Source organism: Myotis daubentonii, chromosome 9 (assembly GCF_963259705.1).
Source record: "Myotis daubentonii chromosome 9, mMyoDau2.1, whole genome shotgun sequence".
Taxonomy (NCBI): Eukaryota; Metazoa; Chordata; class Mammalia; order Chiroptera; family Vespertilionidae; genus Myotis; species Myotis daubentonii.
Window position 1 is genome coordinate 46,173,045 of NC_081848.1, and position 27,135 is coordinate 46,200,179.

Here is a 27,135-nt window from a genome sequence, read left to right on the forward strand (position 1 = left end):
GTTCAATTCCCAATCAAGGGCACATACCTGGGTTGCATGTTCAATTCCCAACCCCAGTCAGGGCACTTGCGGGAGGCAGCCGATCAATGTGTCTCATTTACATCAATGTTTCTCCCTCTCTCTCCTCCCCCTTCCTCCCTTCTACTCTCTCTACAAAATCAATGGGAAAAATGCCCTCAGATGAGGATTAAAAAACAAAACACACACACACACACACACACACACACACACACACACACACAGACACATTCTCTCTATTGGATTCACTTTGTTATACTGTCTACTGTGGTTTTGGTTTTCCTGATGGGACCCTGACAGATACAGTACTTGGTATCATGAGTAGTTCCAGGAAATGAGCTCCTTGCCAGTGGGAAATACTAATAGGATACCAGTAATCCATGGCATGTAGTGCCATCACAAATAATTAAAGTGATCACTTTTGGTGGAATGTGATGAGCTACCTACTGCCACCTAGTGGCGGCTACACATTACTGTCTGGCAGTAATGTTAGTACTGTAATGGTAATGATGTGGGATGAGATGCCAATTGGCCATGGTGGAAAGCTAACTAGTTTACTGCAACAAGATACAGCTATTATATAGCTATATGTAAGTTGTTTTGAAGTTGGAATGTAGGTGCATTTCTCTGCAGTAAGAGGATTTGGTGGGATTGTAAGATAGCTCTGGAGGTGCCTTGTTCACGAGGTGGCAGTTTTCCCCTTTTTGGCCTGTGTCTAGTCTTCTCATTGCCCCTTGCGTTTCCCCATTCTCAGTTACTCCAAGTGGCATTCTTTGATGGTCTCTGATGTTATTTCAGTGTCTAGAGATATATGAATTTTATCATTTCCAAGCTGCACATTTTTTTCACATTTTGACAACTCTGAAATTGCGATGCGTCTTACAGATCGATGGAGTATCATATTGGGAGCATTTTTTCTTTCATTAAAAAATGCTGCATCTTACAATGAATGGAAATCTTAGATTTGATGGGATGTAAGGTATCCAGGTCTGGAGATATGAACTTGGAATTGGCTAGGTGCTTTTTTTTTTTCTTTCCATCTATCCTTGGCTTCTATTTCTTCTTAAAGATAGTTGATCCATCTTTCTATTTTGAAAATCATTCTGGTCTTTTACCTCTCTTCTACTGTCTTATTTACTGTCTTTTAAAAAAAAAAATCTCCCCTGCCTTCTTTTGTCCCTTCCTGAGCCTGCACACGTTCCTGAGGCTCCCACTGATCAGAGCCCCTTTTAAAGGCCCTACAGCCTGGTGGTGGTGCCGCCAAACAAGGTGAATCCCGAGCACTACATCTTCTCGCCCTTTGGGGTCCTGCATGTACATCCTAAGGAGGCCACCGAGACAATGACGCTGGGCACCTGGCACCGCCACTTCGTCCTCTGGCAGCTCCTCCAGCTCATTCCATTCTTCAAGTATTGCCTCTTACGCAAGGCCTGGGCCTGGTAGGTGATGATGGCTGTGGGGTTGGGGGGAAGTGCTGCAGAGAGCAAGCTGCATGTGGCCACTCCCTCTGCTCTGTAGCTGGAGGAAGACCGTGAAGTTTCAGAGGCTGCACCGGTGCCGGAATTTCCTGGGGAGGCATCTGCTCTTTGCCGTGCCCCACTTTGGAGTGGCGCTGCTCCATATCAGCAGGTGAGGTCTTCAAAACACAACTTCGGTGGATTTTAAAAATCATTTTTAGAAAAAGAAATAACATGTTCCTTGTAGACAATTTGGAAAATACAAAGAAGCACAATGGAAAATCAGTTTTAAGCCCTCCACCCGTAAGTAACCACTATGAACATTTTGTTGAATATTCTTCTATCTTTTTTCTATCACACATACAGTTGTGATCAGACTTTACATATTGTTAAGTAACCCATTTTTTTTTTTACCTCTGAATAATATATTCTGAACATATCACTGTGTACTAATGCACTCCTACACCAGGTTACCCCAGATCACACAATGATTAAGTAGCACATCTGGAGATCTAGCTCAGGTGGTTGACTCCACAGTATTACTTGGGTTCTTTCTTTGGAAAAGCTTAGTTGTCTCTATTTTCGGTACTCTCTTGCTTTCTCTGCTCTCCTCAGCCACTCCAATTACCTTCTGTGACAGGAGTTGCAATCTCAAATGCCTATGGGCCCCAAGCAGGAGCTATGGAAGAAATGCAGTGGGTTAGATGCAAGACATGACAAAGTGTGGGGACTGTGATCTGGAGATGGCATTGGAAGAGAACAGTCGTGCTCAGTTCTCATGGACTGTTGCCATTGGAGCAGAGGCCCAGCATGTCAGCCACCTTATTTTTCAGGATTGCTTGGAAATGCACATTTTGTTGTAAAATTTCTTAATTTTACCTCGTTAGCTCAAATTTTTATTAAGACACCATTTCAGTCAGAATGTGGACCGTGGGCTGTCAGTTTGTAACCTATACTCTGGGCATCCTCCAGCCTAGCCTAATCATCATGGTGTTCATCAAAAGCAGAAGGGCTTGGAGGCTGGACTGATCTGAATTTAAATCCTGGACTCTAGCGAGGGGCTTGACCTGAATAGAGATAAAGATTTCTGCTACACAGCTATAGTGAGAATTAAATGAGATTGTGAATATAAAGGACCATGTTCAGTGCCTCATAGTAGCTACCGAATAAATGACACCCATTAGGATCATCCTCTGCTCATTGGAGGTCTCTCATCTCTCTCTCTCTCTCTCTCTCTCTCTCTCTCTCTCTCTCTCTCTCTCTCTCTCTCTCTCCTCTTCTGTTTTAAGGGTGTTTAGAGATGTGGTATTTTCAGGGTGGGTGGTGGAGAATGGGTAACAGAAGTGGGATTCCTCAGGGATAGTCAGCCTATAGCAGTGATGGCGAACCTTTTGAGCTCGGCGTGTCAGCATTTTGAAAAGTCCTAACTTAACTCTGGTGCCGTGTCACATATAGAAATTTTTTGATATTTGCAACCATAGTAAAACAAAGACTTATATTTTTTGATATTTATTTTATATATTTAAGTGCCATTTAACAAAGAAAAGTCATCCACAGAAATGAGTTCGCGTGTCATAGGTTCGCCATCACTGGCCTATAGGGAAGTGGCAGGTCCATCACCTTTGATCTTTAAACTCCCCCATCCCTTTAGACTAGTAGGGCCCTCCACTTCCCCTCGTCCAAGGAGGAAGCCTCTGTAGTCTCTCCTTCTAAGTCGGACCTTGGGCTCTATTTGACCCTTTCTCCTGGCAGGAAGGTCACTCAGGGTAAACATTTGCACATACCCCAGGCCTCTCCCAAAGAATTCCCCAGCCAGAAACTTCCTGGGCTTGAATTCTTCCAACGAATCCTCAAGAGGGAGCTGTGGCTGTCGGTCACTGGGGATATTATAATCTTTCGAAACCTTTGCTCATTGTGAGGTGAGCTGAGCTAGCAAGAGGTCAAATGTGTCCAAGGAGAGAGGGCTGAGAAGCGGCTCTGACCAGTGTGGCCCTTGATTCCAGGCTTCTGCAGGAGCTGCACTCTGTATCCTGGCTCCCCCAGGAGCCGGACCGGTGCTACGAGCTGCTGGACCTGCAGCGGGCTCTAACCCAGGAGAACCACAAGGCCCTGGAGCTGCTTTCTCGCTGTCTGCAACTCTGCAAGTCCATCCTGGACATGGTAAGAGGCTCCAGTGTATGGTGACCCCTTTCTCCAAGCTGAGCTGCCAGAGTTCCAGCTCCCTCTTGGCTTGAGCTTCGCCTGGGATCCCCTTGGGTGGCCTGGGCTCTGCAGTTGTCTCAACCATTGTTCTGCCCAGCAACAGCAGCCTCTGCCCCGGGCTGGCTGGATCAGTAACAGGTGGGCAGAGACTTGGACTCAGCCTTTCCCTAAGGGTTGGTCCTGGCCTTGAGCAGGGAGGAGAAGGAACATAACAACATCTATTTTTCAGTTGTTTGTGCCAGGGGCACTAGGGAATCTGAGAGTTGGAATCCTGATCTTTCATACTGCCAGGCTTATCTTTGAACCAATCTTGCAACTTTGGCACAGCTCATAGAAGCACCCAATGATGGCATCCTTCCTAACTTTGCCTACTTTGCATCTGCGGTGCATGCCCCCGGCCAGGGGCCTGGGAGGCCCTGCTTGTGTACTTGCCTCTTCCCCATGACCTATCATCATGGTTTTTTGTCTGTCAGGTGGGGCTGGATGACTTACAAAGTTCTCCGGCTAATCACCATCTGTAGATAGTCCAGATCTGAGAGAGAGGGCCCACCCAAATTTTGTGAAAATGAGAAATGATGTGAAGGAGGCCCTTGGTACATTCATACGGGGAAATGGTCTTTAGCCTCCAGACAGCAAGAGCTGGACCTGGCATTGCACTGAACTGAATGGGGCAAAAGGTGGAGGTGAGGTGCTCCATGGCCTTTCCCTACCTCCAGTTCCTATTTCCACCTTTGTTTTAATGTTATGAAACTAGTTATAACTTTCTTATAGTCAGTAGTTTACATATATATATATATATTTTTTTTTACCCAAGGATATTTTCTCCATTGATTTTTAGAGAGTGTGTAAGGGAGGGAGAGACAGAAAGAGAGATAAACATTGATGGGAGAGAGACACATCAATCGGTTGCCTCCCACACACACCCTGGCAGGGATTGAGACCGTAACCAAGGTATGTGCCCTTGACCAGAATTGAACCCAGAACCCTTCAGTCCTCGGGCCCTAGTGCTTATTATAGGTTATGCTGTATAGTAGGTGCTCAGTGACTATTTGTTGAATGAATGAATGTCAAGTGTGAATTTGTAGCCATATCTTTCTCCCAAGCAATATAAGAACCTTAGCACTCTCCTAATTTCCTTCCTCTCCTCTTTCTCCCTTCACCCTCTACCCTTTCTAATGTGCTCATATTAATAAATCTTGGAGGAATTTAAATTGATTTCTTATGAACATTCTTGCTTTACAGCCTACCCATTTAGAATTAATAATATGTTTCACAAATTTCTGTGCTCATTCAATCTACTCATAGACCATTTCATGCTCTTGTATTCATATTTCTCTGTCAGAAATATACTATTGTTATTGGGCGTGATTGTTTCTTTAAGAGAAAATCTGTAAATGGTAAATTTGTGGAGTGTTTATATATCTAAAAATGTCTTTATTCATTCTCAAACATCAGTGATACTGTGGCTACTAGTAGATTCAGAATTCCAGGTTTAAAAAATGTCCTCAGAACTTTGAAGATACTGCCCCTAGTGGTGAGGTTTTAAATTGTATTCTGATTATATTCTGTTGTAATAATTACTGTTTGTCTGGTTTTATCTGAACTGGCACTCAGCGAGCTCTTTAATGCAAGGTGACAGATTTCTTTTACAAATATTTACTCTGGAACTGCCAGTGACCGGCACTGGGTTAAGCAATAGAGAAGTAAAATGTGTGCCGGAGGCCTCCTCCTCAAAGATTTTACAGTGTCGTGGCAAGTCACACAAGTAACTAGATAATGAAGACGCACTGGACTCGGGGCCATGAAGTGGGAAGCACTCGGTACTGAGAGCACTTTTTTCTTCATGTTCAATTTCGCTTGTTTATTGAAAGTATTACATGCCCCCCCCCCCCCCCGTTAACCCCTCGCCTGTCACTCCCACCCCCAAGGGCTAGCCCCCACCGCCCCAGTGTCTTTGCCCATTGGTCATGCTAATATGCATACAAGTCCTTTGGTTGATCTCTAACTGCCCCTGTCCCCTGCCTTATCCCCAAAATTTGACAGTCTGCTCACTGGCACCTTGTCTCTGGATCCATTTTTGTTCATCAGTTTATGTTGATCATCATATCCCACATATAAGTGAGATCATGTGATATTTATCTTTCTCCGACTGGCTTATTTCACTTAGCATAATACTCTAAGAGCATTTTAAAAAAAATTTTTTTATTGATTTCAGGGAGAAGAAGGGAGAGGGAAGGAGAGAAACATTAATGATGAGAGAGAATTATTGATCAGCTGCCTCCTGTACACCCCCTACTGGGGATCAAGTCCAGTAGCTCTGACCAGGAATGGAACCCTGACCTCCTGGTTCATGAATCGATGCTTAACCGCTGAGCAACACCGGGCCAGCGGTACTGAGAGTATTGCTGGAGCACAGAAGAGGCCATCTCGCCAAGTCTGAGGGCACGTGTGCATGATATGCCTGGCTTAAGTCTCAACTGCCTATGTCTGGGTCTCAGAAAACTTGGATTTGAGCTCAGGGTTAGCAGAAAACAGTTCATAGTCACCAGTTAGTTTTAATTATAAGCTCTATGGAGCATCAAAAAGGACAAGAGAGCAACAAGGACAAAATGTCCATTTGGCCAAGAATATCTTCCTGGTATCTCCCCTCTGTTCCTCAACAGGACAGGCCCTGAGAGGTGGTACCTGTCCGCAGCCTTTGGGGAATGAGGCCCCTCCCAGATGTGAGAAGAACCCACAGAGAAGCTCCCAGACTTTTATCTCACATACCCCCACCTCCCACAGAAAGCCTGAGTCAGTACACAAAGACAGCTCCTGCTGTCACATAAGGCAGTATTCTGCTGGCCAACAGGCCACACCACCCAGCCCAGTGATGAGAGTCCGTATCCTGGAGTTATGTGGCCGTACTTATCCAACCTTTCTCTTTTTCTGTCTAATCTGTGCTGTGTGGACCTCTCTGTTTACACGGGCACAAATTTTTCTACTTGAGTTCCCTGCCTCGGGGCTTTTAGTAGACAGGCCTGACCTATCAAACTAATACATTGTGGCCTCTCAAATATATATTCTCAATTTCACATCTTCCCTGGTCACATAAAGATGTCTGGGGCTATCTCTACTAAAAAGCAGCCCTCTGTGTGTAAATCTAGGTTCTAGGTTTCCGGCTCCAAGACCTGAGCATTTTGCACAGGCCAGTGGGTTGCCAGTTTGTTCTCCATCCCTCATTCTTGTCTTTTAAAAAAAATTTTAATTCGTTTCAGAGAGGAAAGGAGAGAGGGAGAGACAGAAACATCAATGATGAGACAGAATCATTGATTGGCTACCTCCTGCACACCCCCCACGAGGGATCGAGACCACAACCTGGGCATGTGCCCTGACCCGGGAATCGAGCCCTGACCTCCTGTTTCAGCCACTGAGCCACCCCGGCTGGGCCATCCCTCTTTCTCCAGTGAGTTTTCCACTCTCGGTGCTGGCAGGTTCAGGAGGATACATATCAAATGCAACAGGGCCTGCAGGAGCGAGTGCAGAACTGCCAGAGGGTTGGAACAGACCAAGGCTCCATATACCTGCGGAAGGTGCAGTGCCGGCAGCTGGAGCAGAAGCTGAAGCGAGTAGAGACCTGGCTGCTGCAGCTGGGACAACTGGCCCGCCTGGTGCACTACATGATCTGCCAGAGCCTCGTGTCCATCATAGAGGAGAAGATAACCTCTTTTGTGACCAACATCCTGAAAGTGAGGTGGTGGTGGCATGGGTGGAGGTGGGCAGGCAGTCGAGGGCCAGCTGGCGGGGAGCGGAGACTGACATCTAGCCCCATGACCTCTCCTGACCCTTCTTTATAGGCCCCGAGGCAGAATCCCTTTCTCTCAGCCCAGCTGGTCTTTAACAGGCGTGGCCAGCTGTCTCATGAGCCCTGTATTGAAGACATAATCCAGATTCTAACTGGGGGCCTACAGTATGTCAAGGTTTCTGCTCTGAAGGTATTCTGGTTGGGCAGGGGGCTGGCTGTGGGAATTCCCAAATTTTATCCTCAGGAGCTTTCAGCCTGGTCCGAACCCTCATTGTTTTTCATTTCTGCCCCTTCACGATACGGTGACATGCAGGTAATGAAGTCTACAGACCTGAAGACCTCTGGGGAGTCCCTGAATTCTGAAGGTATTTAAGGAGACTTAGGCAGAGGGTAGGAGGAGGGGAAGAAGGAGGGAGGGCACATGCAGCGTGCTAATGGCATTGCCAGAGAGTCAGGCTTTGGGTGTGGATGGAGCGTATCTAACCTGAGCACTTCCCTCCCAATAAGAGTGGTCTAAACAATGAAAACAAGAAGTCACAAGGTAGGTGCTTCCAGGCTAGGTCCAGAGGCTCAAAAACGCCATCAAGTACCAGGCTGTTTATATTCTTCCCCCAACTCCTTCCTGGGTTTAGCTATAGTAAGGGCACATCTGCTTAGAGGGGTGTGTGTGGTAAGAGAGGCTGCAATCACAAAACCATCGTTTTATCCGCAGGCTTACTGCCATATAACGGCGAGATGAGCTGCAGGTCTAAGCATCCCATCCGCAAGCAAAATCAGGGGAAAGGGGGAGGCAAGGGAGAGAGACAAGAGCCGAAGTGGGGAGGCAAGGTAGAAGAGCATTGCCAACAAGACAGTGCGATTTGATGGCAACTTGGGCTGGGCAGAGGGGCAGGCAGTGGCAGAGATGGTGAGAATGAGTTGGATTCTGGATATATGTTTAATGTAGAGCCAACAGGATTTTGTGATCGCTGGGTGTATGTTGAGAGAGAGAGGAGTCGAAGACTAAAATTTCTGACTGGAGCAACTGGAAGAATGGAGTTCCCGTTTGCTGAGGTTGGAAGACTGCAGGAAGAGCAGTTTTGGGGAGGGGGAAATCAGAGCTCATTTTTGGTCCTACTTGAGGTACATATTAGACACCCAAGTGGAGAGGTAGAGTAGGCCGTCGTTTCAATGGGATTGGCATTCAGGGAGAAGTCTGAGCTAGAGATAAATTTGGGAGCAAATAGATGGTATTTAAAACCATGACACTGGATGAGCTCACTTAGAAAATGAGTACAGATAAGAGATCTGAGCACTGGGTGTGTGGGGGGGGGGGCGGGGGCAGGCACTATAATGTTAGGTGTTGTTAGTAAGGGTCTAATTTCTAAGCATTTTGATGCTTCCCCCCCTTTTTAATAAAGTGTTTTTGTTGTTGTTGTTGTTAATCCTTACCTGAGGATATTTTTTCCCCACTGATTTTTAGAGAGAGTAGAAGGCAGGGGGATAAACAGAGAGAGAGAAATATCTATGTGAAAGAGTCACATCGATTGGTTGCCTCTGCACGGGGCCTGCAACCGAGGCGTGCCTTGAAATGAATCAAACCCTACCCTAGACCCTTCAGTCGGTGGGCCGATGTTCTAACCACTGAGCAACCGCTAGGGCTAAAGTTTTAATGCGAATACAGACTTTGTCAATTAACCAGTTCCTAAGAAGTTACAAGGGAGGCCAGGTTTACGGGTCCTTGAGGAGGAGACTGAGTACTGGCACGCTCAACATCCTTTCCCACCTCCTCCTACAAACTGCTCTCCCAGACCCCCTTGCTACTAGAGTGTTTTTCAGCTCTTCTGTGTATTTGCAACCCACTTAGTGTTCTATAATGTCCTTCCTGCTTACAATAGCTAGAGTAAACCCTCTTCTCTCCACCTGAACCCTAACCAATGAGTTCCTCCACGGGTCTGGTGCACTGTGTTTGTAATAAGATGTACGTGTAAACTCACTCATGAGCAGGGTGTGTGTGTGTGTGTGGGGGGGACACATTTTAGAGGGGGAGGTCGTGTAGGGGCCCTGGAGGGCACTCATGGACAATTATGGCATGTGTCCCACTAGGAAAAGGTGAAGAAGAGGGCTCGAACGCGGAAATGCTGATGCCCAAGTCCCAGGGTGATGCTGTGCAGATCTTCTGTGGCCCGAATGTAGGATTGGTGTGGCCCTGGAAGTCTCACACCGTCACCCAAGCGCTGGAGGTCCGTGGATACCGGCTGCGGAGCCAGTGCTTGCCCCCCAATTACAAGCAGCTGCAAGAGGACCTAAATAACAACCCTCGGATCCAGCAGGCGCTGGCTGTACAACAGGCCCTGCTGGTGGTGAGTACAGAGACGTGAGGAGTGGGAGGGTGCCTGCCAAGCCCCGTCACATCCACCCGCTTCTGCCCTCAGCACCTTGTCTGCCCCTAGGACATGCTGTGGGAGGTGCAGGAGTTCTGCCGGGACCATCACTGGATGACGGGCATGTATAAGTTTCTGCAAGCCTGGGGGCCCCAGAAGCTGGAGTCTATGAGAGGTTGTCCTATCAGCAACTACCAGACGCTGGTGAGCCACCTGGACGGTTGGCAGGCCGGCGTCTCCCAGATGCCTGTCGAGCTGATCACAAAAGGCAAGTTGCTGCTGCTGAGCTGCCGTGATATACAGGCCGACCTGGGTGAGTGCCGCTTCCCCTCCCTCCTTTTCCTCCCGCCTCCTTTCCTCATCCACGCGGCTTTGCTGGTGTCTGGAATGTACACTGGGGACCTGAGCTGCAGGCCCCTCATTGGAGCTGCAGAGCTTCCCAGAGCCCCAGGTCCCAGACCCTTCCCTGTGCAACTGCAGGTGTGACCCCTGAAGAGGACAGCCTCTTCCCCATTCTCCTGGGGAGCCAGGTTCCTGCCACCTGACACTTTCTGTTCTTATGGCGCAGAGTTCAACCGAATGCAACTGAGAAAAAGCTTAGTGTCCATTACCTGCAGGGACGAGAGACTATCGGGCCTATGCTTTCTCTGTGGAGGTGGGAGGCCGGGGAGCTGGGGCCTGAAAGAGTTTGCCTGAAAGTCCTGGCCTGCCCAGCCCTCCCTGCCTTTGCTCTTCAACTGATGAAGCACTTGCCTAAAGTGCCCCCCTCCGCCCCTCGCCCTGTCCTAAATGTACAGGGGGTTCAAGCTGGCAAGGAAGGAAGAGGGAGGGCCTGTGATTGGCCTGCTTTTGTTCTGACCCTGTTCAGGGCAGCCTTTGCTCCACTGGTACTTGGAAAGCCTGTGTCCTTTCTAGTTTGTTGGCTTCTTAAGTCTTAGTCCAGAGTCAACTGGCTTCTTCAAAAAGAGCAGATGGAGAGAGAAAGCATGGGGTTCAGGATCCTGGCTCTGTTTTCCACTGATGTGTGTGACCTTAAGTCAGTGTTATTTATAACATGGGCAAAATAATGGAAGTCACTCTCACGGTCATGGCAAGGAAGATTGAATGAGATATCATGTGTGATATTCCCAGCACTGAGTATGGCATGCAGTGGGTGCTTAATTTTTTCTTGTCACCTTATCCTCTTCTGTCTGCTGTAATCCTTCTTGCTAAGTTTACCCTTTTATCCTGCCACTCTGTTGCTCTCCTCACTGGGCTCCCTTGAACAGTGAATGATATAATTACCCACTATGGTGAGTTGTTCTTATCAAAACTTTAACTTCATCCTTTTTAAAAATATATATTTTATTGATTTTTCACAGAGAGGAAGGGAGAGGGATAGAGAGTTAGAAACATCCATCAGCTGGCTCCTGCACACCCCACACTGGGGATGTGCCCCTAACCAAGGCACATGCCCTTGACCGGAATCGAACCTGGGACCCTTCAGTCCACAGGCCGACGTTCTCTCCATTGAGCCAAACCGGTTAGGGCTTAACTGCATCCTGTACTCTTTCCTTTCCCTAACTCCACCCCATCCAACCTGTCGCCAAATCATTTCCGTGCGTCTGTCTCCTAAATACTTCTCAAATCTATTACCCCCCCCCCCCTCCATTTCTAACCTCAGCTAAACGTGGCACTTTATCAGCCCATTGCTCCTTGGTGCCACACCGGGTCGCTGTTGAGCTCCTCTCTGCCGTCGCTGCCTGATGCTGCAGGTCCAAAAGCAGCTCCATGGCAACGGCCTCGCTCCTGCCGTAGGCCAGAGGGATAGTTTGGAAAGGATAAGTTCGCATCCCTGTGTTCTCTTCTACCTTGGGTGCCCCTCAATAGGTTCCCTTTCTCTTGGTTTTCTCAGCTCTTGGTGCCCAGTCCTCTTGGTTACGTCCTCCAAGACCCCAGAAGGGCCATCCCCAGTCTGTCTCAATTACGTGTCCCTGGAACTCACTGCCCCCCTTTGAGGTGGAAGAGATGCTCCTAGGGGACAAGCTGATTTACTTTTCACCCCTCAAAACAAAACAAAAAGTGTAACAGCGTGGAGCCAGGCTGTCTGAGTTTGAATCCTTGCTCTGCCACTGTGTGATGCTGATACAGTTACTTAACCACTCTGAGCCTCAGTTTGCTTCTCTGTAAGATAGGGACAATAATAATATATACCTCAGAGGGGTTTTTGTGAGGATTAAATGGGTTCATACAGGCAAAGTAGTTGACATTGTATCGGGCATGTAGTGACACTGTATTTTGTGGTATTGTTTATATCATATTTCTATGCTCTTCTGTGCATTATTTTAACATTTCTGAACTTAAGGGGTATATGAAGACGGATGGCATGTCAGAGTTTAGATGGCATCACTTTTTCTTTTTTTTTGTGGTCTATGAAAGAATGGTGCCTCCTACAATTGGTAGTATCTTAGGTTTGATGAGGTCCCATCTTGAAATTATTCCTGCCCTCTACACAATAGGCTTGTTCCTATTGCCAAAGGCAGCTCCCATGCTTATCCCCTAGCCCCGTATCCTCTTTCCTTACACCCTTAAAAGGAAAAGGCCGATGATCCACTCTTCTCGCTGTCTATTCTATCAGAGCAGAAGCAGTAAGACTCCCCAGGCAGAAGGCCCTCGTCTGCAGTAGGGGATTCTGCTATTCATAACCATGTCATCTCCTTGCCTTTGCACATGTTTCATCTATGTGCTGTGCCTTTGCCCCTCGGAGCATGAACTGCTCAACACATTCAGCTCCAATGTCCCCCTCTCTGAGGCTTTTCCCAGCCTCCCTGGGCCTCGCCTCTTCTCACTATGCCAGGTTGAGGACTCGTGGGCACTTATCACATTGGTTTTTGATTATCTGTTTATGTATCTGTCTCTGCCACCATGTTGTAAGCTTCCTTGGCTGGAAACCCTTTCTGTCTCACTCACTCACTCTTGTGTACCCGGGCCCAGCACAGGCCCCGGTGCTTAGCAGCTGATCAGACACTGGGCCGGGCTCCAGTAAGCGTTCAGTGAGCGAGGGAATGAATTCATGGTCTGGTGTCCCCTTCCCACTCCCACTCTGGGCCCACTGCGCTCCCTCAGCACCCCTTTTGTTGTGCACCCCTTAACACCTCACCCTCCTCTGTGTTCAGAATCCAAGCTGGGGAGAATCAGAAAGGAAATTCTTGAGCACGTCCAGGGCGAGAGCTGGAGCCGCAGCCAGCAACTGATGAAGGAGCTCACAGATTTCACCGAAGCCTTCCAAATCATCAACTCTGACATTCACACCATTGCCCGGTGCTCCCAGAAGGTGGGCCCTCCCCCTCCTTCCTTCCCAGCCTACCCAGGGCCCATCCCGCTCAAACGCTCAGCAGGACTCAGCTGAGCTCCCAGCAGGGCCGAGGCTCTTAGACTGCGCTCACATGGGTGACCTGCCCTTGCTACCTCTCGCCCTGCTCTCCTGGCTCAGGGGGAGGCCCCCAGGAGAAGAGAGAGACACTGTCCTGCGTTCAGAGGCAGAGGTCTGCTCCTGTCCAGTCAGATAGGGATCAGTTGCCCTGTCGCAGGGTAATGATGTGGAGGGGGCGGAGCAGTGCTGTCTGCAGAGAGGCCTGGATGAGATGGGGCGTGACCTCAGACTGCCCCTGGTCCCAGTGGGTTAAGGGAGGCAGCTGGAGTCTGCAGCCTCCAGCAGGTGGGCATGCCCCCTCCTCGGGGTGCTGCTGGGTTGTGGCAGGAGGGGGTGGGTGGGGTGCCGGTCTCATGCTGCGGGCCCCTGCAGTTGAACAAGGCCCATGAGCAGTACAGCGAGCTGGAGGAACGGATGGAATACATACGGGCCCTCCACGAGCTCATCCGCAACCACTTCAGTCTCTTCAGTGCGGACACCGAGGCGCTGGACATCTCGGTGAGAAGGCAACCCGGGGAGCCACCCCTCCCTCCCGGCCCTCTTCCCTCACCAGCACGTGGGCCTGACTGCCCTCTGCCTGCCCCCCAGCTCCTGGATCTGTGGGAGGCATTTCAGTTTGAGAGAAGCCAGGCCTCCGAGTTCCTGCTCAGCAAGCGACATGTCATCGTGCCCAAGCTGCAGCAGCTGATGGCGGCGGCGCTGGCCGAGCTGGACGGCCTGATCAGGAAGGCCCTGTCCAGCCCCTACCTGGACCCTGCACAGGAGCAGAAGAGCATGGAGAACCAGCTCATCGCCCTGGGGCAGCAGTTCCAGGATACCACCAGCTACCTCAGCGAACTGCACCACGCCTACACCACCTTCACTGGTACCGAGGGTCCCCGCCCCCTCCACCCCCACCCTGTGAGCAACCCCCCAGCTGAGAGAAGGGTTTGGACTCAAGGTCCTGTGTCCTGTGTGCCCCTAAGCAAGTTCCGGGGATCTCACACCTTCACTGCTCTCTTTTATATGTGAAAATTGCAGGACAGAATCTTCAAACATTGGATAGAGTGCGGTGCTTAGGATGGGGAGACGGGACTCATAGTCTGGGAGGGAAGACAGACGGGAACGTTCCCTTAGGATGTGATGGGGTCAGAGGGCTAAACCTGTGCAGGAGAAGGCGAAGGCGTCCTTGTCGTAGCACCAGCCTTTGTGCAGCCCTGTTCCACCCAGCCCTGCGCCGGGCAGCAGGCCCCGGTGAACATGGTCTTCATGCTTCCAGCCAGTGTGCTGTGGAGTCAGCTGCTGGGGCCTCACTGGCCCACAGCACAGAGCTCCTGGTCTTACGTCTTCCATGCAGCGGTGCCGCTCCTTCCCTTCTGCCTGTGAAGAACAGTGTGGGCTCAGGTTCCTTTTTTCCTCCGGTGCCGTCACTTCTATCAGTCACTTCCGTCCGTTCAAAGACACATTGCTTCTCAGTTGCTTCTTGGCCAACCTCACTATGACCACCTCTCCCTGTGGGCCTCCCAAGTTCGGGGCTGTTGGCCAAGTGTGAGATGTTGGACACTGGGACCATCCTCAAGCAAGGGACTTTTTCTTTAGCCAAGTATTAGGAGACCCTCATCCTCTACTCGGACCTTGACCGCGGGCCTTGACCTTTCCTGCTAGTTTTGGAGATGTTTGTGAAAAAGCACAGCAGTGGATGCAGGCCCTGTAGTGCAAGGCCCAGGAAACCCCACAGCATGGCTTTCACTTCTTTCGTCCCTGTCTCCTCACCAGACTTCCAGGTTTTGTTAAAATCATCTTAGATCTAGATGATTGAAACTACCTTTATTTTTCATTAGGCATCTTTTACTCTTTACTTTTGACCTTTGCTTTGTTTTATAACCATGTTAGCAACTATTTGGACATCTAAGGATTCCTGGTTTTGTTTATGAATTACCATTTTTTTAAAAATACCACATCTTTTCATTATTTTTGTTCTTTGCTTGGATGGCTGTCATGTTTGAGGTTGTTTGTTTGTTTGTTTGTTTTCCTAAGAAGAAAATTAGAGGGGTTAACGTTTCTAAGTTCCTATGCTGAAAATGCCCTTTCTAATGTCCTTATATCACAGCTTGGCTAAATATTGAATTCTGAGGTTTTCCTCAAGTTTAGGTATTATATCACTGTCTTCGACATGTAGCACTGTGGACAAATATCAATCTTATTTTCCCCTTTGTAGGTGATATGTTTATCAATTACTTAAAATGGTTCTTGTTTGCTCTGGCCTCCTCCCAGAATTCTTATTTGTATATTGGATTTTCTGGAGCACTCCTCCATTTTTTATCTTCTTTATCATCACCTCTTTTTTTTTTTTTTTTTTTTTTTTTTAGTTCTGGGGAAATATTGTGTTTGTTTTATAAGCTTCCACTTTCTGTAGTATCTACTCTGTAATTTCCATTGCATTTTAAAACACACATTCACATGTTGCATGTGTGTGCATGTTTATGTGCACATGAACAAGGAGATAAGCATATGTCCATAATAGCAAGGCACCACACTGTGCTCCGTCTTGGTTTCTAATATCATTGCTGTGGATAGGAACCAGGGCTCCTCAGGGAATGGATGATCCCAGGGCTGTGGCAGGGCAGGTATAAGATGAGCCTGGAATATCTTTTCAACCAGAAAGTAAGGAAATGTTAACTTCTTTTAAAAAGTGATGGGAGCATGTCATAAGGACACAGAAGGGACACCAACTGGCCAAATCTGGGACAATTTGAGCACCAAAGTTCAAATGAAACGACTGGAAAACCCGGAATGTATTATCCACACTAATGTGGGGAATGTTCTTCAAGAGGTGGGCAGCTTAGGCCTCATTAAAAAGGAGAGTTTTGAGCAAGGGCTTGAATTTGGTGAGCGCGGAAGCACCTGGTTCTCTGAGGGAACAGGGCTCCAGAATAATCTGTCAGTCAAGGACCCTCGGCAGAAGGGAGCCCCTGGGGACCTGAGCCACAGTAAGGAGCCTGCTGTGGCCTGAGTCGGGTGAGTGAGGTGGAGAGTAATGGAAGAGGAGCCTTCCCTTGTACTGCCATTGGGTTGTCTCAGATAGCCTGTCCTTGGGACAACTGTCCCTTGGATTGTCTCTACCTCCATTGTTCTACTTAACAATTTTGGCCCCCCCCCCCCGGCACTTTTGGGACCCTGCCTTCTGTCATCATGGGCTCTTGACTGACCATCCCCCACCACGCCCTCGCCCCCACACATAACCCAGGCCTCAGCCAGCCCTGTCCCACAGGGGATGAGAGTCCCGTGCCCTTGCCAATCTGTGGGATCCATCCTATCCTGCATCAGCAGAGCATCTGGCACCTGTACCGAGTCATCTCTGAAAACATCAGTGATTGGAAGTGCATGGCTTTTGCCAAGGTGCTGACACCCTTCCTTGGAACTCCTGCCTGGGAATGGAGAGCCTGCAGGGGGGGTGAGGTGGGGGAGGGTCTCTAGCTGACACTGAGCCCTTCTCCCTACAGTTCAGCCTGCCTATGGCCCAGGAGAAGATAGAGGGCTGGCTGACAGAGGTGGCCCGGTTGAATGCCACCATGGGCCTGCACAACCCAGTCCTGCAGTACTGCATCCGCATTCTGGAGGAGTTCCACATCTACCTGCCCTTGCTCACCAAGCTGAGCAGCCTCCAGCTGCATGGCCTCAACTTCCAAGTCCTCCTTCGCGGTATGTTTCTAAGTAGAGTCAGAGAGAGGAGGGGAGGGGAAGGGAAGGGAAGGACACAGGGGTTAGAACAATGCAACAGCTCAGTCACTCTTGTTGGAAACATCTTTCTTCCCTGGGTTGCTCCCTGCTACCCCCAAAGCACCATGTGGGTCCTCCCTGCTAACCTGGGCTGGCTCAGGCTGGAGTCTAAGCTCTGGGCTCTGCACTGTGCGCAGGACTTTGGGTTCGGGGTTCTTGGCTCTATGTTACACTCAGATCTGCCGTCTGGGAGCTGGGCTGGGCTGGGCTGGGCTCTGGGTCCCAGACCTGCCATATACCGGTGTTGCTCTGACTTGTTGTCCCTTCTATCTCTAGCCTTAGGGCTGGGCAGTCTCAACGTAGAACTCCTAACACTGGGCCAGCTGCTCACTTGTCCACTGCTGGACTTTGCAGATCAAATCAATCAGGTGGGGCCCTCTGGAGGGAGGGAGGTGGTCCCAGGTTCTGTTTGCTCAGCTCTAATAGAGCCAATTAAGGTCCAGCAGCCCCTTGAGACACGGGGGTAATAGATATTGGCTTGTGGGTGGGTGGGGTGGGGTTGAGATTGCTGGCCTGCCTAGAGCATATGGGGATCTGATGGGTGGTTCAGACTCTCTGAGACTGAGAGTATGCACACCCCTCCCCACCAGGGGAAGGAAGTAGGTGGCAGCCCCAAAGTTGTGGGCACACAGGATGGCAGATGTCCCCCAACACTTACTCTGCCCCAAAAGAGCATGAGAACCAGCTGGAGCCTTGCAACATAGTGGGTTTCAAGGCAGCAGCCTAGGTCAGAGTGTGCTGCCCATGGCCCGTCTCCGAAGCCTGATGGTCTCTGAGACCTGCACCCCCCTGAGCCTGGCCCTTGTTCCAGTGCTATTCCCTGAGCCCTTGCCCAGTCCTGGTTCCTGAGCCCCAGCTCTTGCAGATCTGGCGGAATGAAAATGAGCACGTTCAGGCCCAAGAGGCCCTTCAGCAGCTGCGGCAGGTCTGGGAAGCGCGCAAGCTGCGCCTGCTCAACTTCATCCTGCACGTGCCCTGCAAGCCCTCCGCCTTGGGGCGCTCCAAGAAGCAAATGCTCCACAGGGACATAATGGCCCAGGATAGTGGCACCTTCATCCTTTCAGGTGAGACCCAGCCCTGTGGCCCAGTGAAAGTCCCCCGCTGGCGGTCATATTCAGCCACCACGTCCACCGAGCCCGGCCAGATCTGGCTTCTCTAGCCCAGGTCCCCGTCCGTGCTGGACAGCCTGCGACATCATTCTGTTCTGAGACGATGTCTTTCATGGTGCTCCCGGCCCCTCACTCCCACGCAACGCCTGGCCTCGTCAGCAAAGGTTCTCCCCTTCCTGAGTGAATTAAGAAACGCCTCATGGTCATGTCAACGCCTCCAGCATGTGTCCTGCTGTCTGACCTCTTGCCCTGCTCACTCATCCCTTTTTCGCTCCCTCATCAAACCCACCTGCCTCTGCTGAGCCAAACACAGGAGACCCTGAGATTTCCAGACAGGAGTCCAGTGAGAGAGAGAGAGAGAGAGAGAGAGAGAGGGAGGCAGCGCGCAGAGTAGAGAGACTTAGGTGCATGGTGGAGCACCTAACTGAGGGCAGTCGAATCTCAGAAAGCAGCTTCAAAGGACCAGGGAGAGTCAGAGAAACTTCCCTTCCCTTGCGGGGAGGCCTTTTGTTGACTTTTGAAGGAGGAGGAGTTTTCTCAAATTGCAAGGGGAGAGAGGCATGCCAGGGAGAGGGAACCGCATGGGTACAGGCACTCAAGGTGGTATTAGTTAGGGAATTGGCAGAAGTCTCTCACTTCCTTTCTTGCACGCATGCATTGTCTACTGTTTCCAATTTCAGTTTTTATAAAGTTGAGCAATGCCATGAAGACATTTGTGAAGTTACCTGAGACCAGAACTTTTCTAGATTTTTATTATAATTTTCCAATTTTTGAAAATTGGCTGGCCTATATCTAATTTAATGGTTTTTTTTTATCAACTCACCTTTACTGAAGCCTTGCATAGTTTCCATAGAACCAATAGCTCTTTTCCCCACCCATATATCTCAGTGGTTAACATAATATTAGATTAAATTCTGTAATCAAAATTATAACTCACATAAGCAGGTTTTCCAACACCCTGTGGCTCTTGGTGAGCCTACAGTTCAACTAGTGGCAGAAAAGAAGTGGTTGGGTATTCTAGAGCAGCGGTCAGCAAACTGCGGCTCGCGAGCCACATGCGATTCTTTGGCCCCTTGAGTGTGGCTCTTCCATGAAATACCACATGCGGGCGCGCGTACAGTGCAATTGAAACTTCGTGGCCCATGCGCAGAAGTCGGTATTTTGTAGAAGAGCCATACTCAAGGGGCCAAAGAGCCGCATGTGGCTTGCGAGCCACAGTTTGCCGATCACTGTTCTAGAGAAAGCTGGAGATCTGTGTCTGTGAATTGGGGCCTTAGCCACTCCTGCCCTTGCTCATCTGACTGCCAGCTCAGCTCAGCGAGCCCACCCTTCCTTAGATTACAGCAGCCTGCAGGATTCCATCCAGGAGAGTCTTCAGGTGTTGTTCAAGATCCTGGCCATCCAGAAGTCGGGAGACTTATACAAAAGAGCTTTGGAGTGGATGACCATCTTGCATGACCTGAGTGAGTGCAGGCCTCTAGCTGAGTTTATGTGTGGGACCTGAAGGGGGATGGCCCAGATGGGATGGGCGAGAAGTGGGGACTGGGCAGGGACGATCTGAAAGGCAGAGCGAGGACCTCCTTCAGGGCACCACGTCTTTATTCACAGTGACAGTTTTCTCTCCTCCAGGCGAGGTCCTTGGGTCCTGCTGAGTAGGATATTTTGGGGTGGGACAACCTGAGAGGTCAGGAACAGGCTGGACCCCATTGCCAGAACTAGTATTCCCCTAGTGTTGCTCTGGCTGCTCACACAGGTGACATACTGGCGGTGTGGGTGACTTTCCAGCAGAAGTGGATTTTTCTGAATAAAATTCTGCATGAGATGAAGATCCAGTTTCCCAGCTCTGATCTGGTAGGGAAGGGGGGTAAGGCAGGGTGGTCAGAGGCTGCTGAGCAGTGGGGTGCAGAGGTGCGGGGAGGTGCTTCTTCACATCCGCCCTCACTTTTCCCCTTTCCCTCACCACAGAACTCCCGTTTCAAGGCCGTAGATGATCAGTACCGGACTCTGATGCAGACCTCTGTGGCTGACCCCCTGGTTCTGTCACTCGTAGTGCCCGGTGCTCAGCGGAACTCTTCCTTCCAAGGCCAGAAGCTGCAACAGATGCTGCAAGCAGGCTCGGTGGAGCTGGAGGGCATCATTACGGCTCTGAAGAGCGTGCTCTATGAGTTCTGTGTTCATTTCCCCCGCCTTTTCTTCCTCAGTGACAGTGAGCTGGTGGACCTGCTGGTCGCCCGACTGGAGCCCGATGAGGCCCAGATATGGGTACGACGCTGTTTTCCTCACGTGCTGGCTGTGAGCTTCCAGGCCAGCCTGATTGGTGAGCACACGGATGCCCCGGAGTCGAAGCCAAGCCTACAGACTCAGATGGAGGGCTTTGCGGTGCTCGGCGCCGGTGGGGAGAAGGTGAAGCTGCAGCCGCCCCTCCTTCTGCATTCGGATCTCCCCAAGTGGCTGACCTCCCTGGAGAAGGGTCTGCGTGTGGCACTGGTGCATAGGCTGCAGGGCTGCGTGGCTGCCCGTCTGCAGCGCAGTGTGGCTCTGACTCCATCCCTAGACAAGGAACTGCCCCAGCAAAGCCAGTTGTCCTCGCAACTGTATGCCCACAACTGGCTGGATTTAGTCAAGGCCTTTCCATGGCAGTGTGTGCTGGTGGCAGAGGAGGTGGTATGGCGGGCCGAGATGGAGGAGGCTCTGCTTGAGGGGCAGACCCTGACCATGGTGCGCAAACATGTGTGCAAGCTGGAGGTACTGGTGCATTTTGTACGGACCCAGAAGGCCTACCAGGTTGGGCAGCCCCTGCCCTCTGTCCGCGAGACCAGCCTGCTCAGTGCCCTAGTGGCCATGGCCGTGACTCACCGGGATATAGCACAGCTGCTGAAGGAGCACAAGGTCAGTGATCTGACAGACTTCCACTGGGCCCGCCAACTCAAGTACCACCTGGGTTCATCTCACATCATCTCCCAAAGCCCCTTACAGAGTCTCAAGACCATTGCATCTACGGACACCTCTCTGTCACCAGCTGCATGCTGGATAGATGTGCTGGGCCGGTCCTTCCTGTACAATTATGAGTACCTGGGTCCCAGGCTGGGGTCTCTGCCCAGCTTGCTGCCTGAATGGCCAGCCCTGGCACTATTATTGGCCCTGGAGGAGGTGGCCTGTGGGACCCTACTGGGCCCTGATGGCATGGGCAAGGCAGCCATGGTGAAGAGCCTGGCACAGGCCCTGGGGCGCCAGCTGGTGATAATGCCCTGCTTGCCTCAGATAGAAGCCCCAAGTCTGAGCAACTACCTGAACGGCGCCCTGCAGGGTGGCGCCTGGCTGCTGCTGGAGGCCGCTCAGCATCTGCCGCTCGGCTTGCTCTCTGCCCTGGGCCAGCGCCTGGCTGAGCTGCACAGACTCTATGCCCCGCTGTACCGGCAGGTTTCCCGAAGCACCAGTACCATCGACCCAACCCACCCCCAGCTCCTCGGCAGGGGTTTCTTTGAGAGACACCACGTGGACATGCGCCTTGGCTATGGCTGTCTCCTGACGCTGCGTTCCCTGAGCCCTGCTGTGCCTGCCAACCTGCGCCTGCTGCTGCGTCCTGTGGCACTGACACTGCCCAACCTGCAGCAACTGGCAGAGCTGACTCTGCTGGGCGCAGGGATGCGGGAGGCCTCCCTCCTGGCTACCCGTCTATCCAAATTCTTCTCCCTAGAGCGTGAGCTCGTGTCTGGGCCCCTGCCCTGCCGCTTGCCACTGTTCAAGCAGGTCCTTGCAGACACGATACAGGCTCTAAATGTGGCCAAGGAGGACCCCACATCCCCGCTGTCCCTCGGCCTCGCTGCCGCCCAGGAGAGGGCCCTACTGCGTGCCCTGCTACGCTCACCTCTGTTTAGCATCCTCAACGGGGCCCGCCTTCACCACCTCCGAGAGCTGCTCTGTGGGATCTTCCCCAGGGCCAGGCAAGTGCTGGCGGAGCCTGTGGCCCACGGGCTGAGGAAGCCACTGCTGGTGGAGGAATTGCAGCAGGCGGGCCTGCATCCCAGCACTGATATTTTGGGTTCCCTGGAACAGCTGAGCCAGGCCCTGGGCCACACCTCAGGCATTCTGCTCCTGGGCCCTGCAGGCAGCGGCAAGACCACTTGTTGGCACAGCCTATTTACGATCCAGAATCGGCTGGCGTCCATGGAGGACACCTCAACACAGGGCCGTCTGCCTGTGGAAATTACACACCTGTATCCCAGCGTCCTCAGCCCCGAGGAGTTCCTGGGATGGCAAGAGGGCCCCTGCTGGCACCAAGGCATCCTCCCCAGGCTGCTTCGTGCAACCAGTCAGTGCAAGGCTGTGGACCCAAAGAGCAAGGCCCAGGGATCAGTGGGGACCCAGCACTGGATCATATGTGATGGGGTCTCCAGTGCTGCTTGGCTGGACTCCGTCACTTGCCTCCTGCGTGAGCCCCCCCAGCTTATCCTCCCCTGTGGTCAGCAGATAGAACGCTCCCCGGACACTTTTCTCCTGATGGAAGTGGGAGATGCCACAGGAATGCCCCCCGCAGTGGTGGGCCGCTGTGCCCTAGTCTGGTGTGGTGGGGAGCAGACGTGGAAGGGGATGCTTCGAGCCCTGATGACAACCCTGCCTCAGGAGTACTGCCTGCAACCCCACACGGTCACCGAACTCAACCACCTGGCTGAAGTGCTGGTGCCTGCAACGTTCCAATTCCTCACCCGCCAGGGTGCCAGCTCCGTGCTGCAGGCACATGGGCAGAAGGCTGTTTGCCCAGGTGTGGCTGAAATCACCAGCCTGGCTCGCCTCTTGCGCTGCCTTCTTGACCTCCACCTACGCATAGATGAGGAGACACATGTCCCAGGTGAAGGGAAGGGAAGAGAGGGCTGGCTTGAGATCTCTGAGGCCTGGAGGTTCAAGGGCATATGGCTGGAGCCTGGGGGCTAGGGGCTTTGGTGGACTTGGGCTTGGGGACTGAGAGTGAGAAGTAATCGAGCCAACTCTCCTCCCCTGCCCCCACTTCTTACCGGGGCTCCTATTCTGGCCACAGTGTCCTTTGCAGAAGACCTCGGTCACAGGGACTCTGGAACCCCGAGCTTCAAGTCCTCGAAAAGCAGCTCTCCTACCCGGTCCCGGGCTGACAGCAATGATGTGCTTAATAAGCGCAGGGAGCACTTGCTGGTTGTCAACAGCTTTCTCTTTGCCTTGATCTGGGGCTTTGGAGCCCACCTTCCCTCCAGGTATCTACAGGGGTGGGGAGTGGCGGATGCAGAGGGCTGAGGTGGACTGGCCGGTGGGAGGCAAACCCAGGGGATCGCTGTCCGGGAGGGTGGAGTGTGTCACAAACGGCACTGTTGTAACTCTCTGACACTTCTGCCTGTGTCCGTCTGAGCAGGCTCTGGCCCGCCTTTGATACCTTCCTGAGGGATTCTACTAGTTACCTCCCCAACTATCCTGAGCCAGCGCCCTCAGCCTCGGTGTTTGATCTTCATTTATGCCCGGAAGATGGGACTCTGGTCCCCTTCACTGGGCAATACGTGGGCAGCCGCATCAAGGGCTCTCTGGGCACCTTCAGTCCTTCTCCCCAGGTGTGAGGACAGTGGCTGGGGTTGGGGCTCAAGGGGGTCTCCTGGGAGAGTCCACGTTCTAGGCCCAGCTAGGCCTATCTGTTCCCTTTCTTTGCTATGTTTTCACACTTGCAAGAATACATGAAATATTGTGCAAGTGGAGCTTTAAGACAAGATCCCTAGACCTTTCCTTTCAGCTGGATTACTGTCTGGAGCTGCCACAGTAAGCCCTGCTCCTGTCCTGCAGACTGAACGACTCTTGTATGTGGTGGACCTGCTTCTGACGGAGGGACACCCAGTGCTGTTGGCTGGAGAGGCAGCAACAGGGAAGTCAGCCTTTGTGGAGGTGCTAGTGGAACCACATCACCCTTACATCTACACCCCCATCCACCCTGCCTTCAGTACCACCCACCTTCGCCTTCTGCTGAGCCAAGGGGTCCAGGGCCAAGCACAGGCCAGCCCAAGGTCTGGGCAGCCCCTGAATTCTAAAGGCTCACTTCTCTTCCTGCTGGAGGATCTGCACCTGGCTGCTTCTGGTGAGGAGCTGGGAGGAGAGAAGGAGGGCAATATCTCCAGGAAGCCTGAACCTCCAGGCATAAAAACTGATAAATAGGTCAGTGGAATAGAACAGAGATCCAAGAAATAAATCCTCGCTTATACTGTCAATTAATTTATGACAAAGGAGGGAAAGATATACAATGGTATAAAGACAGTCTCTTTGATAAGTAGTATTGCCCAAACTGGACAGATACATGCCATAGACAGAAAATATTCATGATACATATATCTGACAAAGAACTTATATTCAGAATATATAAAATAATGTACAACTCAATAAGGAAACAAACTCCATTTTTAAAAATGTACAAAAGAACAGACACTTCACGAAAGAAAGATATGGCACCAATTAGCACATGAAAAGATTCTCCATGATATTAGGCATCAGTGAACTGCAAATTAAAACCACCATGAGATAGTAGTTCAAACCTACCAGAAAGATTACAATTAGAAAGACTGAGAATAGAAAGTGTTGGGAAATGCAGAGCAACTGAAACTCATACTTTGCTGATGGGACTGTAAAATGATATAACCACTATGAAAAAAGTGTGGCAATTCCTTATCAAATTAAATATATACTTATCATAAGACCCAGCAATTCTATTTGTAAGTATTTACCCAAGTGAAATAAAATCATATTTATGTTCTCAAACGTATACGGGAATGTTCATAGCAGCATTATTATCCTGAATAGTCAAAATGCAGAAACCTAAGTGTCCATCAGTGTCTGTCAATGGATCTACAAATTGTGGCATTTTCAAAGTAGACTACTACTCAGCAACCAAATGGAACAATCTACTGGTGCACACAAAACAGGAATGAATCTCAGAATCATGCTGAGTGAAAGAAGCCAGAATGGTAAATTGCATATAGTGTATGATTCCCCTTATATGAAGTTCTAGAATAGGCAAGTTAATCTATAGTGATAGAAATTAGATCAGATAGAAATTCCGGGGACAGTGAAGTGGGGGGCATGAAGGAACTTCTGGGGTGGTGAAAATGTTCTAAATATCATCAGGTTGGTGATTACACAGGTACATACATTTGTCAAAGTTCATTGAATTATACTTTTAAAATACCTACATTTTATTTTATACTAGAGGCCTGTTGCATGAATTTGTGCAAGGGTAGGGTCCCTAGGCCTGGCCGGCATTCAGGGCCAATCAGGGCCTTCCGGCTGCCGGCTGGGGCCTCCCTTTACCTGCTGCCAGCTGCCAGCCGGGCCTTCCTTCATTCCATGCCCCCTGGTGGTCAGTACACATCATAGTGAGTGATGGGTCTCCTGGTTGAACTCCTGTGGGGACAATTTGCATATTAGGCTTTTATATCTATACTAGGGGCCCGGTGCACGAAATTCGTGCACTGGGTGTGTGTGGGGGGGAGTGTCCCTCAGCCCAGCCTGCCCCCTCTCACATACTGGGAGCCCTCAGGCGTTGACCCCCATCACCCTCCAATCGCAGGATCGGCCCCTTGCCCAGGCCTGACGCCTCTGGCCTAGGCGTCCGGCCCAGGCAGTGGGGACCCGCAGCTGCAGCGGCCCCGCGATCGTGGGCTCCGCTTTAGGCCCAGGCAAGGGGCCCCTAGCTCCCGGGACTGCCAGCTTCTACCGTGCCCAGCTCCCATCGCTGGCTCCACCCCTACTTCCTGCTATCACTGGCCAGGGCAGCAAAGGCGCCTGATTCTCCGATCATGGCTGGGGGGCAGGGCAAAGGTGGCCCCAGGGCCGCCTTTGCCCTGCCCCCCAGCTCTTAGCTCCCCCCTGGGTTTCTGATCACTGTCAGTGTCAGGGGGCTTCTTCCTGCTTTCCCTTTCGCCTCCCTGCATTGTGCCTACATATGCAAATTAACCGCCATCTTGTTGGCAGTTAACTGTCAATCTTAGTTGGCAGTTAATTTGCATATAGCCCTGATTAGCCAATGAAAAGGGTAGCTCGTACGCCAATTACCATTTTTCTCTTTTATTAGTGTTGACTAGAGGCCCACTGCATGAAAAATCATGCACTCCGTGGTAGGGAGGGCCTTGGCCCAGCCTGCGCCCTCTTGCAGTCCGGGAGCCCTTGCTCCTTACCACCCGCCTGCTTGCTGCTCCTTACTGCTCAGCATGCTGCTCCTGCCACTGCTGCTGCACTAGCCTGGCTTCTGGCTGAGCAGCACTCCCCTTGCATTGAGCGTCTGCCCCCAGTTGTCAGTACGCGTCATAGTGACTGGCCATTCGGTCAATTTGCATATTACCCTTTTATTATATAGGGTACCTATATTTTAGTCATATTTTAATAAAGTTGACTTTATGAAAGTGTGCATGTGATATAACTCCACATTCTCTGTGATGACTGCATCCCTCGACCCCCCGCCCACCCCAAATTTGTTCAGATTAGGTTTACAAGCATTTCAGCTTCCAAACTTCCCTATTAATTAACCTTCAGTTAATGAATAATTGGCCATAAAGGTAGGATTTGGGGGAGAAGAGAGAAGAAATTACTCACTTTTAGTGAGTGTGTGGGAGAGAGACCCACTTAGACATGACCAAACCCCAACACATCAGATGCACAAAATTCCTTTAGAATCCTATGCATTCAGAGGTAAATTGAGCGAGGCAGGGATAGAGGAACAGGGTGACACTGCCATGTGGACGCAAGCATGTCCTCACTGTTATTCTTAATGTCCCACAGACCCAGAGAAGAGCTGTCAGCCAGTGTTGGAGACTCTACGCCAGGCCATGAATGGCACTGTGTGTGCCCACAGCACCTTGGAACTGCAGACACTACAGCCTATAGTTAACTTCCTTGCCACAGCTACAGTGCCAGGCTTCTGTGAGTGCCCACTGTGCCCCCGCCTCTTTCGACTGTTCACAGTGCTGGCCCTGGCTGACATGACCCAGGCCATACTGCTCAGCAGGCACACACCAATCATCCAGGGCTGGCT

General features: G+C 51.0%; 2 protein-coding genes across 2 annotated transcripts in view; one reads left to right on the plus strand and one right to left on the minus strand.

Moving 5' to 3' along the window:
• The window catches only part of DNHD1 (dynein heavy chain domain 1), a 53,992-nt gene that overhangs the window by 9,315 nt on the left and 17,542 nt on the right, over positions 1–27,135 (plus strand). The window contains exons 4-24 of the mRNA XM_059710849.1: positions 1,254–1,457; positions 1,537–1,647; positions 3,479–3,635; positions 7,151–7,405; positions 7,514–7,651; positions 7,775–7,826; positions 9,547–9,803; positions 9,894–10,137; positions 12,980–13,137; positions 13,609–14,101; positions 16,487–16,614; positions 16,719–16,917; positions 17,272–17,363; positions 17,861–18,059; positions 19,442–19,567; positions 19,858–19,955; positions 20,070–22,953; positions 23,152–23,329; positions 23,485–23,677; positions 23,904–24,192; positions 26,883–27,135. The exon at positions 26,883–27,135 is cut by the window's right edge and continues 1,344 nt beyond it. Coding sequence (XP_059566832.1) covers positions 1,254–1,457; positions 1,537–1,647; positions 3,479–3,635; positions 7,151–7,405; positions 7,514–7,651; positions 7,775–7,826; positions 9,547–9,803; positions 9,894–10,137; positions 12,980–13,137; positions 13,609–14,101; positions 16,487–16,614; positions 16,719–16,917; positions 17,272–17,363; positions 17,861–18,059; positions 19,442–19,567; positions 19,858–19,955; positions 20,070–22,953; positions 23,152–23,329; positions 23,485–23,677; positions 23,904–24,192; positions 26,883–27,135 — 6,708 coding nt within the window. The remainder of the gene's footprint in view (positions 1–1,253; positions 1,458–1,536; positions 1,648–3,478; positions 3,636–7,150; positions 7,406–7,513; positions 7,652–7,774; positions 7,827–9,546; positions 9,804–9,893; positions 10,138–12,979; positions 13,138–13,608; positions 14,102–16,486; positions 16,615–16,718; positions 16,918–17,271; positions 17,364–17,860; positions 18,060–19,441; positions 19,568–19,857; positions 19,956–20,069; positions 22,954–23,151; positions 23,330–23,484; positions 23,678–23,903; positions 24,193–26,882) is intronic.
• The window catches only part of RRP8 (ribosomal RNA processing 8), a 35,436-nt gene continuing 32,586 nt past the window's right edge, over positions 24,286–27,135 (minus strand). The window contains exon 8 of the transcript XR_009454428.1: positions 24,286–25,508. The gene's annotated coding sequence lies outside the window, so the exon portion shown is untranslated. The remainder of the gene's footprint in view (positions 25,509–27,135) is intronic.